The sequence below is a fragment of the Prosopis cineraria genome, unplaced genomic scaffold (assembly GCF_029017545.1).
Source record: "Prosopis cineraria cultivar Desert tree isolate PC_DT_omini unplaced genomic scaffold, ASM2901754v1 PC8, whole genome shotgun sequence".
In the NCBI taxonomy this organism is placed as follows: Eukaryota; Viridiplantae; Streptophyta; class Magnoliopsida; order Fabales; family Fabaceae; genus Prosopis; species Prosopis cineraria.
In genome coordinates this window covers 18,293,004-18,310,203 of record NW_026555339.1, presented here as the reverse complement: position 1 = coordinate 18,310,203, position 17,200 = coordinate 18,293,004, and the positions used below count along the sequence as shown (strand labels likewise).

The 17,200-nt window shown below is 31.8% G+C and overlaps 1 protein-coding gene across 2 annotated transcripts in view; it reads left to right on the top strand.

The window, feature by feature from the left end:
• Positions 1-16,209, top strand: part of LOC129317779 (disease resistance protein Roq1-like) — a 32,228-nt gene extending 16,019 nt beyond the window's left edge. Inside the window, exons 3-7 of one of the 2 annotated variants that reach the window (XM_054962155.1) lie at positions 10,715-11,818; positions 11,934-12,215; positions 12,306-14,251; positions 14,732-14,782; positions 15,549-16,209. In XM_054962155.1, the coding sequence (XP_054818130.1) occupies positions 10,715-11,774 (1,060 nt within the window). In that variant the 3' untranslated portion in view covers positions 11,775-11,818; positions 11,934-12,215; positions 12,306-14,251; positions 14,732-14,782; positions 15,549-16,209. Of the gene's footprint in view, positions 1-10,714; positions 11,819-11,933; positions 14,252-14,501; positions 14,691-14,731; positions 14,783-15,548 lie in introns of those variants that run through there. The other variant, XM_054962156.1, reaches the window with a different exon arrangement.
• Positions 16,210-17,200: the final 991 nt, after the last annotated feature.

Below are 17,200 nucleotides of genomic sequence, written 5' to 3'. Positions count from 1 at the left end.
ACATCATGTGCCCTTATCAAATTATGCCATGCTATAATAATAATAACCATGTGGTTGGAATATAATATGCATGATCACTGCCATCCTTATACCTTTCTAATACCTCCAATATGAAACCAGTGGCTGTTTAGTAGGCTAAGTCCATGAACTCGAACTATCCAAGTCTTCCACTCATAAGAAGCTACCTGGCTAAAGATACTACACTCACTTATAAGTTACAATTTCTCCCAATACTAACAACCATAAGGTATCGTGCCCCTAAGCTTACCTCCTCATCAATCGGTGGAGACTAATTAGGTTCAAGTCCTTCAAAGAAACGATGGAAAAGTCCTTTAATAACAATAAGACAATGGCTACCTTCTAATTTCAATAGTTAGTAGTCAAGCTGGCTTTCGATTCTAATGATAAGTATTCAATACCACGTGAATTTATAACATATACTCCTCTCCTTATAGGCAAACTCTCACTTCATTTGATCATGCCATGCATAAATATTCAACATATAGCTTGGATATTCATACTTATCAATAGCATGTAACTTTTATTGATATCAATCTCATCATATCATGCTTATCACAAATATAATCATGCTTAACATAAGTCTCAATTCACAATTTCCTTTTTTCATAAGCACCCTTGCACACTTTAATATCTACTCACAACAACAATCATATATAACATATTTTTCATAGATTCATTCAAATTAATTTCAGCACATCATATAAACTTATTCATATTACTGTAACTTGCATCAAATATAGTTTTATAATATATTATGATTTTCAAATAAGTATTTTCATACATAATCAATTACTCAACCAAATGCACAATCTAAATTTTCCTTGATTACCTTAAGCCTTTGAGAGGTCGAAGGTTTACCTCTTATTGTCACTCGCTTTAGAGCTAAACTCAAGATATCTAGTGCTTCATGAGGTTAATATACAATTTACATTAACACCCATCATTAATAATCATCAAAATCACCACTTTCAATATGTAATTTCATACTTTAATAACCAAAGTTCTCAACAACAAGATCAACCTCATATCTAATAAGTTCATTAACTTCCATTAGCTTTATTTAACTCTCAACAACTTAAATAATCACTAATATATCATCAAAAACCTAAAATCATCATCAATGTCATAGTTATTCACTTCCAACTCTCAAATTTTACCACTTTAATCATTTCAAAACTCTCAACTATTGAGTTTAATCACAACATTAGATTTATTAACTCCCATTAGCTTCAATTAATTTTATTAAATTGATCTACCACTATTAGTGGCTTTCAACAACTCCAACTTTCATCACTAATGGCACTTTAATGCACAAATTCGTCCATAATTGAGAGCCCACTCATATGAACACATAAAACCATTATTTCTAGGCTTAATAACTTAAACAACTCTCGTTAACACCATTTAAGTAAATGGGTTCAGATCCAAAGCTTCCAAAATCTAAAAATCATCCTCCAACTACAAACCATAACTTAAAAATGGTGTATGGAAGAAAAAGAATGGTAAGGGAGGCTTACTTTTATGATTGGAAGCTTTAAATCTCTCCAAAACACCAGTAAAATCATACCCTAGCAAAAAGAATCACGAGCCTCTTCATTCTCCTCTTTTTCCTTTCTATTTTTTTTTCATACACAAAAACCTCTTAAGTCTGATTTTCAATATTACACTACGACGTAAATTCATTATGTTGTAGCGTAATGCACAGTGAGTCAAATTTTGATTTTCTCTCTTTAATTTAGGTTCAGGTGGCCTAATTCACTTTCGAACATAATCCAATGGCTAACCTAATTGGCATATTAGTCATATCTAAATATCCTCAAACCCATTTATATTTAAATTTATATAATTACCCTTTACTAGCTTAATTAATCAGGGAAATAATTTTAGGATGTTACAACTCACCCTTTTTGTAAGCAACAAGCAAGGGCTTTCCTTCTCTAGCATACAAAGCAAGTCATAGTAAGGCATAAGGTAAGTAGTTACCTTCTTGAAGAACTTTAATCCCATTATGATCTTAAAGCAATCTATTGGAGCTATTGAGAAATTTATTTTACCATTCCAACTTCCTAGGCATAGCTTAATCCCTTATGCTATATCACATAGTTCCTAAAAGGTAAGTTAACCACCTTTAAATTCCGTCCCTTCTATACTACCTTGAGATCTATCCTCTTAGCTTGTTCAGGAGTGATAAAATTATGTATAGCTCTGGTGTCATTCATTATGGTCACATGTGTTCCATTTAGCTTCTTATCCACATACATCAAACATTCACCTTAAATAAGGGCTTAGCCTTTAAGGGATTAAGGAGTCTAAGAGAACCCCCCTCTATATTAGACTCATCCTTATCAGCTTTCTCCATAATAGCTACCAACATACCTAACATCAAACATTCCTTTATTTGATATGGGCCTTTATACATAAAGCATTGCATCTGGTCATTAAAGTTCTTCTTTTTGCCTTCAAATTGTTTCTTCAGTTGAAACTTGTTATCACGTCTCTTGTATGTCCCCTTGCCCTTATCTCCCCTGCCTTTTCTAGGATTAGGTTTGAAAGACTTAGGTTTAAAGGACTTAACTTTTTCCTTATGATATTCTGCAAGGCTCTTAACCACAGCAATTGCCTTATTGACAGTATTCAAATCATGATGTTACAATTCATACTTGGCCTAGGTTTAAGGACCATTAATGAAGTTGAAGGGGATCTTTTCACTGCTTAAATTAGGAATTTAAGGTGTTAAAGATGTGAAGTCTCACATATAGTTAGATATAGTGGTCTTATATGTAAGCTCCCTTAGTTTCTTATGAGCTTTATAGACCATGTTTTCTAGATAAAATTGCCTTTTCCACTCTTTCTTAAAATCTTGCTAAGTATTGATGATGCAAAGTAGCCCTTTGTACATATATGCATGCTTCTTTCATCACCTTAGCATGACATTATCAGTAAGAAAGTAAGCAGTGGTGTAACCCTCTCCTTATATCAGCGTGATATCAGGAGAGAATTAGCATAATCACCACATGCACAAACCAAACTATATTCAAATACTTTATTTGAAAAGCTTGGATGTAAGACTCATTTTGAAAGTATAACATAGCGGAAGATATCATATGCATTCATTAGAGTCTATGTACGCCTCCAAAATAAAGAAATAAGATCAAAAACTAAGCCATATGGCATGTAGCATAGAGCCATGAGAAATTATTCTCTATGTTATGCATTACCACGTGATGCAATGCACATGACAATTTTTACTACTGTCATATGATAATTTATACTACTGTCATATGTCATTTTCTAAGGATCTCGTGGCCTCTTCAGGTTAATCTTTAGATTTTTGTAGAGCATTCATACTACTCTTTACCCTTTCAAGTTCTTTGAGAGTGTGGTCCTTCAGCATACTCATGTCACCCTCAATCTTCTTAGCCTTACTGACCATTTCTTCCATGGTTTTTTCTAAGTCATTGATTTTAACTGACAAAATAGCAAGGATCTCAGAATGTACCTTACTAGTCCTCTGTATCTTCTTACTATCATGGTATGGAGGTTGGGATTGCCTTCCCCTTTCTTCTACATGAGCAAGAGTCTCCTCAATTACACTCGACATCCTTACTTAAGAGTATGAATTTGAATTGTGGCTCCCTTAAACTAGGCTATAATACTACTTTGTTACAGTCTTAGAATTGTGTTTTCCTTAAACTGTGCCACCCTTAACTTGATCAATCATTTGATCTTTGCCTTAAGATGTAGGCAAAGAGGCTTGAAAGCTTTGAACACATGAGAGAGAAGAGAATTTGAATGAGAGAACTTGAAACCTTTATTGCTTTGCTTGATGGTTATAAATGAGGAGTGAGAAGGTATTTATAGACCTCCCCTATCTTTGAGAAAGTTCCCACCTCTTTAATAGATGGTAGAGATGAATTTAAAGGAACAGTTGATAAGGATTCTCTAGAATAATCTATGGTAATATCTAGATAACTATTCTAGATATTTACAAGGAAAATTCTAGAATAGACAAAAGAGAGATATCTCTAAAAATAATCTAAATACTACTTGCACTCTTCATACTATTCTAGAGATATCCAAGTATTTCTTGATCATAGTAGTATTCCTAAAGACTTCAATGCCTTCTTGATTAATTTAGATCACTCTAGTCTCTGATAGATCATTCTAAAAGTTTCTTGAATATTTTAACCTTGTAAAATTCCTTTCTTTGTTATAGGATGCAAGATTCTCCCCTTTTCTCTTCCCTTCCCATACTTTTCTTTTTTGAACAGTTTAAAATCATAATAAATGCAAATTAAAATTAAATATTAGGTTAAGGTACAATTTTACCCCTTAAAATTTTCCTTGAGGAGCAGTTTTATTCTTGTACTCATAAGTGGAGGCAATTTTACTCCTAAACTATTTTTTTGAGGAGCACTAGGCTCCTTGTAAAAAAGGCTTTCTACACCTTGAAAAACTAATTTAGGGGTAAAATTGCCCTACTTATGAGTATAGGGGTAAAATTGCTCCTCAATGAAAAGTTCAAAGGTAAAATTGTACTTTAAGCCTTAAATATTTTATAAAAGATTAAATCTCAACTATCCAAAATATTAATCTTGTGTCAAAAAAAGAAGAAGAAAAAAGGTAGATAAGGGAAAGATGAATGAAAAAGAAGAGGAAAGAACCTTGCCATGTATAATAGGTTGAACTTATTTTTGCAAAAAGTACAACTCATGGCCTAGAATTTTAATGTTTTCATTTTTGGCTGGGTTTTATTTTTTATTTTTAAATTTAGTCTAGTTTTCTAAGGGGATCGATCTAGTTTTGACCAGTTCCCTTGTGCCTGATTGTGAGATGTCTACCAAACCAGACAAAGAGCTAGTTCCTAGATTAATCAACTGGTTCAATTTGGTTTTTAAAACCTTGCTTTTAATTTTTCAACCATTAAGAATACAATTATATTGGATGTTATTTTTGGAAGATTTTTTTTTTATAAAATCTTCTATATTTCCATTTACACTTTTCATATGGAAATATATTCTCAAATTTTCTATTCCATACAATTGATTGAAACCACATTTTGAACATCAATTCTATCATAAATAGTTTCACAGAAAATACATCAATCTGAGTGTGGAGGAAGAATGAATTTTCTTTCTTTTGAAGAAAGACTCCATATATACAAAATTTTTTCTTGATCTGTAGCTCAAATATTGTTATTGGCCTCTTTTGTAAGCTATTTTTACCTTTTATCATTTCATATTAGCCAAGCAAGATAACTTCTATACTTTTAATTTAAAGTTTAAATTTCAAAATTAGATGTTAACAAATTTTAATCATTAGCTAAGTGATTTTCTCTTTTTGTTTGCCAAACAAACATCAAATTTTATTAATCACCAAAATATAATTACAATGGCTATTAGTCAAAACCAAAAAATCTAAATATATCATAACATACAACTCACAAAACAAAAAATATATAAAACATAGCTAAACAAAAACAAAGAATTAATCAATCTAACAAGGCATGAACAAATCAACCAATGCCTTGTTTAATTTGTTCTAGTGAGAACTACAAGCATCTAAAACATAATCATTAATACTAGCCAACTAATCAACAAGCAACAACAAAGACAAAGAAGATGTAGCTTGGAAAAGCCATCTAACAAAACACATCTTCTTAAAGCCTATCACTACTGAAGAATTAGCAATTTCATTACAATGGCGAGCCATTAAGGAAAACCAAACCAACCTATTGGATTTCTTGGCAAATAAAATACCTTGCTCAACTTTAGAACATTTCCAATCAAAACCCACATTTAGCTTACAAGACAAAATATATAATAAGATTTCACAATCCATTACAATCACAATTAGCTAGGCATCAAATTTGCATGCCACTTCCAATTTAGTTCCTACCCTATTTCTTTTACTTCTCAACAATCTTCAACATTTTACATTCATCAATAATTCTAGTGGCATTCTTAATGACCTTCCCTACCTTTATAATTGCATTTCCAAATTTGCTAGCAGATAGAAGTACCAAAATCTTATTATAACAAAAATTATTAAAGAACCATGTAGAATCATTAGAAATGTTATCCACCAACATTAGAAACCCCAATCTACACCCAAACCAACAGGTCCTGACCCAAGAATAAACAAATAACATATGCTCAACATTTTCTACATCTTTAAAGAATACAAATACACTTGAATGCAATGAGCCTCAACTAATGTGTTGTGGCAAGCTACATAGATATGGCAACACTTTGTTGTAACAAAACAAATCCAAGGGCTAACTTCTAGCATATCTCAAATCTTTGTTCAATATCTGATTAAGGTGATCTAGATGTCCATACAAAACTCATACAATGAACTAGCTAATGATATAGGTTTCATTTTCAAATTCTCTTATATAGAGAACTTGGACACCCCAATATATTTTAATAACTTTTTTTTTACATTTTTTACAATTAAGGAGTGTCCAAACCCCAACCCAAGTGCCATTAGTGCATACACCCACCTAGATCATACTCAGAGGACCTTGGACAACTTGTGAAACACACTACAACATATAAATACAAGCAGAATCTCATTTTTAAATCTCCATCTCCATATTCATCAAAAGTAAGGGGGAAATAAATCATCATTCAACTAACAAAATAATCATTTAATCTTTCCAAATAACCCAAAATATACTTGCACTACTATTTTAACCCTAATGATACCTTGACAACACCTATAACTTGATCTAAGGCATAAAATACCAATAATCAAATATAAATGCATGTAGTGGCACAAGTACCAAGAAAAAGACCTAGTTGGCATTATCAATTGTAGTTATACATAATAGAAATGAAAATGAGGCATTACAATGGGAATAGCAAATCCATAAGCCTTGAGAGCTATTCCCCTATCTTGACTAGAGTTATTACTTGAAAATTGTAGAATAAAGGGTTGAGTACAACCACTCAATAACTAAGGTAGTCTACAACATGCTCATGCAGGTTAAACAATCATGGGCATGCACTCCACATCTCTTGACCTACTCCATCACTATTGATTGAATCTATAGGCTATACAATAATTAGGAACTAAATCAATGTGACTAGCATAGCTCAATCTCTCCAATCATGGATTCCCTTATCTTGAACACAAGGATGTCACAAGACCTTGTTACCAACTTTGCTATTTGAGGTTTAAGGATAAGCCCTTTACTGCTTTTGCTAGGTGGGGTTTAAAGGTAGGGTAACATACCAAACATCGTGGCCTCACGATGTTGGTGTGAATCTATGTGGACACAAATCACTATTCTCCATCAAGGTGAACTCCTACTATCAATATGATCATGCCAACACATCACATGCTAATTAAGACATAGCATATGACAATATAATTATGCTCATAATCATCAAAATGTACCAATTTCATAAGTGTTTAAATCCTCATTTTAATATTTCACAATTACATTAATATACAAAGTCCCACTTGCATATTTTTTAAAATGAAGTCAATATATAAATTCATACATATACATATACATACACATACATACATACATACATAAAAGAACCTATAATTAATCTAATAAGCAATAACATGAAATATATTTTTCTTGGTTACTTCAAACCTTTAAGGACTTAAAGTTTACCCCCCAAGAATTGTACTTACTTCTGAGCTAAACTCAAGCTCCCATATACTTTGCAAGGTTAGTCTACAATTAATATCAACTACCAATCACCAATAATCATTCAAAACAACTTCCAACTCCTAAATTTCCCACTTTAATAACTAACTTTCCAACTACAAGCTAAATTTCTTATCCAATAAGTTTATTAATTGTCATTAACTTCATTTAGTTCACATTAACTCAAATAATCACTAATATAATGCTTAACAATCCAAAATCATCCCTTAGAGGCATAGGGTTCATCTAAAATGGATGACCAATGCTAATAACATTGTAAAAGCTCTTAAACTATATTAGAACACTTAAATAACCCTTATTTGTCCCATTTAGACTAATGGATTCAGACCTAAAGCTCTAGGTTTGAAAATCACACTCTTCCAACCTTAAATCTCATTTCCAACTCATGCAAATAGAAGAAGAGGGAGTAGGAAAGACATGCCTAGGTGAAATCAAGTTCAAAACACCTTCCAAGTAGTCCAAAATCATTTCCCTAATAGAGCTTTTACTCTCCCCTATCACTCTCTCTTTCCTTTTCTTTCTTCTTTCCATGACTCTCATTTAGGAATGTAGGTGGATGGCACAGTATGGCTAGCCTAAATTTAATCCTTCAATTTGGGCTTAAGTGACCCAAAACATTACTAGATTCGATCTAAAGGGTGTAAATAAATTCAATAGATCCATTAGTCATTCCAAATCATCCTAAAATTAATTAACAGTAAATTTTACTTATTTAAGCATATTTAATATACCTCAACCAAGGATTAAAAACCCAGGATGTTACACTGGGCACCCTAAAGTCTTTTTCTACCAGCGTTGGCACCTTGAAATTATGTTAAAGTAAAATTTAATAAATATTATTAAAATATTAAATATTTTAATATATTATAATTAAATATTATTAGTTATAAATATTCATCCAAAATTTATAAGTCATTTTTTAAATATTAACTACTTAAACTAGATTTTCATAAATTTATAGATGACTTGTAATTTTTTATATATTGACCATATTTTTAGTAGTGATTAATTTTTTAATTTTTTTAGATCATTCTTTGTAATTTTTTGGTCAACTAATGGTCTTCCACTAAAATATTACGCCACCTAAATTTAATATTCTCTCTACATTGTAGTGTTGGGATAAAATAAAAAAACATGACATACTAGGACAATGATGTATGCCAACAAAAATGCTTATTTAGAAGATATCATCTATCCCATTAATATGCTAAAAAAAGTGTTACTTATCAAGAAAATAATGGAGAGATTAAGGGAAACATCCTTCCATTAATTTGGAGGTTCATTCCCTAAGTTTTTAATACAAAGCTGCAAAAGATTAAAATATTAAATTTTAGTGGTGCAATATTTTGGGGAAAAACCATTAGTTAACACAAAAAATATAGATAAGGACATAAAAAATTTAAGAAACTTAATCAATATATATTAAAAATATAATTGATATAACAAATTACAACTCACCTATAAATTTTTTAAAAAGTAGTTTAAGCTATTAATATTTAAATTATTAAATATTAAAATATTTAATTTTTAACAATATTTTTAAATTTTATTTTTTAAAAACTTTAAAGTGCCTAGTGCTACTATAAAAAGACTTCAGAGTGCCCAACGTTTCTGAAAAAATTTTAACGGCAAATTAACATTAAAGGACATGGCTAGAGTCCTACTTGTCATTGTGTGTAGGCCTCAAGCACATGCAATATCAGCCAAAAAAGAAAAATTATCAAGTAACTATTGGAAGGGGTTTTTAGCTCCTTGAAAAAATAGTTCAGAAAAAAAATTGATTACTTATTAGTATAGGGTGCCAAACATTCCTTAAAAAAAGTTTAGAGGTAAGAATGAACCTTAACCTTAAAAACAAATAGGACAACTAAACTAAGTGATTTTCTCATTTATTAATTGCATGAATTTAGCCAGGGAGGAATATATGGTCAGTCCATCAATGGGCACCAAAAAAAAATTATAAATCCAACAAAATGGTCCTCAATCTATCTTTACTATTGCATTTTTAGCCATCTCTTTCTTTAATCAAAAAATAAAAAAAATGGAAGAAAAATATATAAAGAGTAAATTTTCAAACTAAGGTTCTGATTGGTTGCTATAAATGTTAGAAATGGAATGGATTGAAAAAAAAATTAAAACAAAATGAATTAAATCACCCTTCTCCCTCATAAAAGTATGATAAAACTCAGTACTATATGCTACAAATGTCATGATTTCTAATCCCATAAACTAAAATCACCCTTTTCTCTTATGAATATGGTCACCTATCCTCCTCTACATTTTCATGATTTTATTTTTATTTTTATTTTTTCAATCCATTTCATTCCATTCACCAAGTAGTCATATACCTTACTATACAATTGAAGTTTTGGAGCATGGGATAAAGGTATGCTATAAAAAATAATGCTGCCATGGATATTTCATCACTTTTGTGTGTGTTGCTTCTTTTCACTTGATTGTTGTATAAATCTTCTTGATATGCTGCCACTCTAAAACACTTCAATCAATAAATTTTTCCTGCCTACCTTAGCCAAAAATTATAGCAATGGAAGCTTTATTTCAAATTTTTTTTGGTTAATTTTACCTTAATGCCCTTTTTGTCTCAATCATCATGTGAAAAGATCATCAAAACTTGAACATGACCTAATAGTACATAGCTAGTTGTAATTGTAATCCTGGCTCTGATCCTAAATGTAGAACTTAGTTAAGAGGTTTGCTTTGATCCTAAATGTAAGACCTCAATTCACTTTGTCTTCCAAATTTATATTTTTTCTTTGAACTATCACTGTTGACTCCACATATTGAAGGAGGGTTTCCCTTGATGGGATAGTTTCAATTAAATACCAATGATTAAAGGGGTTATTTTAGGTAATCAACACACCTTTTATACAAATAATTAACTAAACTAATTTTCTTAATCTTTATAAATTAATTAAAATAGCTTGTACATTTTAGACCAAATGGAGTATTAAATAGTTGTTGATTATTACTTTCCCTATGTAGGCATGAAGCAAAACTCATTGAAGAAATTATCGCACAAGTATGGGCAAAGGTACAGCCTAATTTACCATATTGTTTTGATGATGAGCTCGTTGGCATTGAGTCAAGAGTAAAAGATGTGAGTGCACTTTTAAAGATTGGATTATGTGATGTTGGCTTCATAGGAATATGGGGCATGACAGGTATTGGAAAGACAACTCTTGCAAGAATTATCTATAAGAGAATATTTCACCAATTTGACGTTAGTTGTTTTCTTACTAATGTTAAAGAAAACTCTAAAGCCAAGGGTTTGGTTCCCTTGCAAAGAAAACTTCTTTCCAAATTCAAGATAAAAGACATGGATATTGACGATGCATACGAAGGAAAGGATATGATAAGGAAGTTGTTATGCAGCAAAAAAGTTCTTGTTGTCTTGGATGATGTAAGTGAAATAAGCCAACTAGAGAACCTTTCCATGAAGAAAGCTTGGCTGTGTCTTGGGAGCAGAGTAATTGTAACAACTAAAGATATGCATGTATTGATAGGGCATGGAGAATTTGAAATTTATAAGGCTACTTTCTTAAACAATGATGAATCTCTTCAACTGTTATGTAAGAGGGCTTTTAAAAAGGATGAACCTCTGGAAGGTTACTTGAAGTTGTGTGAGAGTGTCATCCACCATGCTCAAAGCCTTCCTTTAACTCTTGAAGTGTTGGGTTCTTATCATTGTGGAAGAAGTGAACTTGAATGGAAAGAAGCTTTGGAGAAAATTAAAAGGTTTCCGCCAAGCAATATTCTAATGAGACTTAAAATCAGTTACGATGCATTAAGTGATATGGAAAAGAAAATATTTTTAGATCTTGCATGTTTTTTTAAGGGAATGAATAAAGAACAAGTGACACAAATATTTGAAATGTGTGGTTTTTGTCCTGTGCTTGGAATAAGAGAACTTGTTGAGAAATGCATGATAACTGAATATTATTATGACCATGGTGTGTGTTTGGTATGCATAATATCCTTCAAGAAATGGGAAGGATTATTGTTTTGGAGGAATCCCCAAAGGATGTTGGCAAAAGAAGTATGATATGGTCACAAGAAGATATAGATCTTGTATTGACTAAAAATAAAGTAAGTATATAATTTGTTCTAGAAATGCATTAGATTTTCTAATTTATGTATATTCTAGATCTATATTGATCAATATTATTTCTCATCCTTCATTATGATGTTGATTTTTTCCTAGGGATCTGATTTGATAGAAGTTATACATCTTCAGTCATCTATACCATATGAAGCAAATTGGGATTCAGAAGCATTTTCTAGTATGTGCAATCTCAGAATACTTATAATCTCAAGTAATGTGTATCTTCCTCATGGTCTCACATGTCTTCCTAGTTCATTGAAAATTCTTGAATGGAAAGCATATCCTTTGAAATCTCTTCCACATGGAGTTCATCATTTGTACCAAATTGTTCTCCTAAAAATGCATCATAGCAGGATCATACACCTTTGGGAGAGAACACAAGTAAGTTTTTTTATGACTAACCAAATATAGCTCAATATTTTTACACATTTTCTAAAGCTATTCCCCCTATACTTGTATTGTTTTAAGCAGATGTTAGAAAAGCTAAAGTTCATTGATTTGAGATACTCTAAAGATTTCAGAAGAACTCCTAATTTTTCAATGATTCCCAATCTTGAACAACTAATCCTTGAAGGTTGCATAAATCTTACTAAAGTTCACCCATCACTTGGAAAACATAAAAAACTTGTTGTATTAGACTTGAAAGATTGCAAGAATCTTAAAGCTCTTCCAAGTAGAATGGAAATGGATTCATTAGAGAAATTGATCCTTTCCGAGTGCCTAAAACTTAAAAAGCTTCCAGAGTTTGGGAAAAGTATGAATAGCTTATGGGTTCTTGATGTGAAAAATTGCCAAAACCTTATTTGTCTTCCAAGTTCCACTTGTAATTTAAAATCCCTAAAAATTCTCAATATTTTAAGTTGCTCAAAGTTTTCTTCATTACCTCAAAATATTGATGAAAATAAGTGTTTAGAGGAGCTTGATTTGAGTGAAACTGCTATAAGAAAAATACCTTCATCCATTATTGGCCTACAAAATTTGAAGTCACTATATTTGAAAGGATGCAATGGTCAAAATTCAACATCCAATTCATTAGGGAACTTGCTTTCCCTAATTCCTAGAGTATTTGGGTTTGTTATTCATGAAGCTCTAACTAGATTGGTGTTTCCTCCTTCAATCTCAAGTCTAGCATCATTAAAGGAATTGAATATAAGTGACTGCAATCTCAAAACAATTCCAAATGCTCTTGGTTGCTTACCTTCATTGGAGTTCCTTAATTTGAGTGGAAATGATTTTGGCAACCTACCTGATGGCAATTGCATTCTTCCTTCTTCATTCTCACATCTTTCATCATTGAAGAGTTTGAAATTAAGTGATTGCAATCTCATGATGGATCAATTCTTGAATATCTTAATTGCTTATCATCATTGGAGAGACTTGATCTAGCCCTCAACAAATTTATCCATCTTCCTACCAGTTGTGTTGCTAATCTATCATTTTTGTCTCATCTTCATGTCAGTTATTGCCCAATGCTTAAGCATTTTCCAGATATTCCACCTAACCTACATCAGGTAGATACAATTGGTTGTCATTCAATGCAACCTTTATCTTTCTCAGAGTTTGTGTTAGTTTTGGTCACATCTGCTCTTGATTTTTCAAAATCTTTTCGTTTTAGGATTTCAAATTACAAGGCTTACAAAACCTGGTGGACGTTGGAAAGTAACATTCCATCATGGTTCCATAATCAAAATTTCCAATTTCTTGATAAAGTTGATGGCTTTCAAAATAATCATGTTGTTCAAATTTCTGAGAGAAAAATCTCGTGTCAAGGTTTTGATCGAGGTCATCGCATTTTGATTGATGGTTTTAAACCATCTGATTCCATTGTGTCAATAAAAGTAGACATCTCCCATCTTCATGGCTCATGTGCAAGGTGGGGAATTTCTCTTTGCATTGTTATACAAGATCTAGACCTTCCTTGTATTGAAGAGGTGTTCCATCAACGACTAACATTGGCTTCTAAAGCTTCACAAGATGAATTCTTCAAAATTCAAACATTTTGGAGAATTGGTATGGGAAACTATCCCCATCAAATGTTGATGATTTATTTCCCTAGTAGTAATTTCATAGTCGACAGTGACCAAATCGAATTCATATTTTATACACAAAAATATAAGTGTATAGACATGGAAGCACGATGGAAAGGGAAAGTTAATCTGCAAAATGAGAGCAAGTTTGTGATAAGCAGCTGTGGGTGGCGTGTGATAAGTGAAGAAGATGTTGAGGAATGTGGCAGATCAATGAACGAATGCAGTACAAGTGGCAATAACAGTGAAATCCCTTCTCAAGACTCTCTTCATGCTTAAGGAAAGAGATCCCACCAAGTTGAAGAAGTGGCAATAGAAGACAACACTGTGGCCAATGACGAAGCACAAACATTTTCTGCTAAACGAAGAAAACTCTAATTTCTTTCACAGGTAAATCACCATAATTCCTTTATTTAATTTCTTCTCATTTTGGATTTTTTTATATTAATGCCAGACCCACACCTGGCCATACATAAATAAATTTAGTTGAAGTTTTTTGGGACTTTTGGGCATTAAGAATTGGGGAAATGGAAGGAAATTAAATTGAAGCAACAGAAAATAGATTTTTATTTGCTTGCTACTGGAGCATTTAAGTGTCTAGTGACTCTATCGTCAATTCTTTAACCTTGTTGTGTCTTAGGGTGCGACGTTGAAGTATTCAAAGATGAATCGTGCAAGCATTGAAGGAAATTGTCTTTAGTAAAAGAAGTTATAGAAACTATAAGATGAATTGGGCTTGTCATATCTATTTTGAATTTGTATTGGGCTGTATGTATTCAAGCTTGTTGCATTTATTTATTTACTTATTTTGGTACAGTGTTGTATTCAATTCTGCTTCTTTACTTTCTTGTTTCTTGTTTTTCTTCGCAGGTCTTTGTGGGCTGTATAAATATGTGCAGCCATTAGTCTAGCTTGATTCAGGTTTGTAGCATAGAATATTTTGGTCATTGAATTAAAAAACTCCTACTTTTTCGACCTTCTCTCTCTTTTCTCTCTCTTCCTCTATCCTTTCCCCATTTCACATCAAAAGGATTTTCCATAAGATGAAAAATGAAAACTAGTAGCCCCACATGAATTTTGTGAATAAGTGAAACTCTGATAATGAGTAAGGAATATTTTTAAATGGTTATATAAAGTGTATTTTTATAATTAAAACTATTTATTTTTATAACAAAAACTTGATATTCTCCATAATTTTTGAAAGGAAAAGTACAAATGTCAATCTCTATACTTTTAGTGTATTTTGGTATTAGTCTCTATTATTTTTTGTCGTTCCAAGTTCCTTATTTGTCTACAATGTTAGTCCATATTGTCATTAACAGGGTAAAATTTGCCAATTTGTACATAACTCCATTAATCTTGCTAGGTTGGTAAAATTATAATAAATTGGACATTATATGAGCAAAATATAGTCTTAAGACTATCCAGCAGTTCTCTAGAAAGAACCGTTATATAGTCTTTAAAAAAAAAATTCAAAAGAAAGAGAGACTATATATATAGTAGTTATTTCAAATAACTGCTGGACTATAAAGCGATTATTTTGAATAATCGCTGTATATTCTCTTCTTCTCAAACCCACCTTAACTATATAGCAATTTTCTTTTAGTGACAGCTATATATAGTCTTTTTGTTTAGCAGTGATGTCATACAGGGCCATAGGGTCTTACCTTCACAGGTCCTGTTTTAGGTTGCAAAATGATTCGGTGATCACAATGGCGTGGAGGAGGCATTCCATTTGGAGTGTCGAAAATCGATTGATATTTCTCCAAGGTCATCTTCAAGTACAAGTATATCGTCCGACTCCACTGGTGTTTAGGTTCATCGGTTCTTCTACTAAAATGCAAAAAATACATCGAATCCACAGCCCCGACACCGTAGAAATAATGAAATTGACGAAATTGGGCTGCAATGCAGAGTGCCCGTGGAAGCCCTGTTAAAGTAAGAAATTGACCCTGGTCAAATGGTCCAAAATCTTGATTGAAGCATTGCTATAATCCGCTACTTGGGGGCCTAGAGGAGCCAACCTTGATGACCCAATGACAACGTCAAACCCTACTATTTTAAGTGCCGACGTCATGATCGAAATAGTGTGTCCGTTGATCTATATATTGGCAATTCCCACAGCAGGCCCAATCCGTGCATGACCTGACCTGTACCCAATAGCGCACACATTGGCCAGAATGGTTCCATAAGTAAATTGAGGTGGTGCACGATCTGAGGGTGCACATATAACTATTCAAACTTGTTGAAAATATATACTTTGTGTATTAATCTTGTTGATTTGTTTCAATAAGAAATGGATGGTGGCCGACGAAGCGTCTAGCAGTCTGCGGTGCTGGCTTTGAGGACAGTGGTTGGTGAAGTTTTTTTCTTTTAATAAATGAAAGATATTTCGGTCATTCCACGTTAAAACATACTCCATTTTAAAATATAGGAAAAAATTATCAATTTATACAGTTTAACAAAGTTAGTTAAGTACAATAATTATGTTTAAAATTAAAAATTGAACTAAATTATCTTTGTAATTAATGAAACAAATTTGTTTAGTGATAATAAAAATTGAATTTACGAAAGACAATTTAAAAAAATGTATAGTAAATGTTTCTTGCAAATTTGTAATTTTATTTATAAATAAAAATAAGGAGGCACATGATGGTTTCTTTTATATTTATTTAAAACAGAGTGAGTAATTTCAATTTTATCTCTCTTGATCTTGTAGTATATTTTCACAATCTTTTGGCCCTTATTTTAATTTAATTGGCTTTACTCAAATTCTTCCTTGTTATTATTAGGTAAACTTAATAAGTAAAAGTTAATTTATTTTTTAAAATGTTTCATTTTAGTGTTTTTCTTGCATTTTTTTTGAAAGTATATCGTTGCAGAACTAAAAAATAAAAGCTATATTTTTAAACATGCTCATTTATATGTAAATTAATTTTGAATTATAAAAAGTATCGCATTAATTCTAAAATTATATAAACTTTCAATAAAAAAATATAAGTGTTTAATTTCAAGTTTAATAGATCTCTCTCATGGCCCCTTCCACTTTCTGTGACTAATCAACAAATTAAACCTTTCAATAGATCCTGCTATATCTGAAGCTGTCTGTCTCTCTCTCGTCTTCCATATGAACTTGACAATCCCACCATGGAAGTACCATATCTTCTTGAGCTTCAGAGAAGAAGACACCGGAAAAGGCTTCACAGACCACTTACACGCTGCTCACAAACAAAAGGGTATCATAACTTTCAAAGATGATAAGCACGAGAGAGGAGAGGTTATTTCTCACCAACTACTCCAAGCAATTGAAGAATCTCTCATCTCTCTTGTTATTCTTTC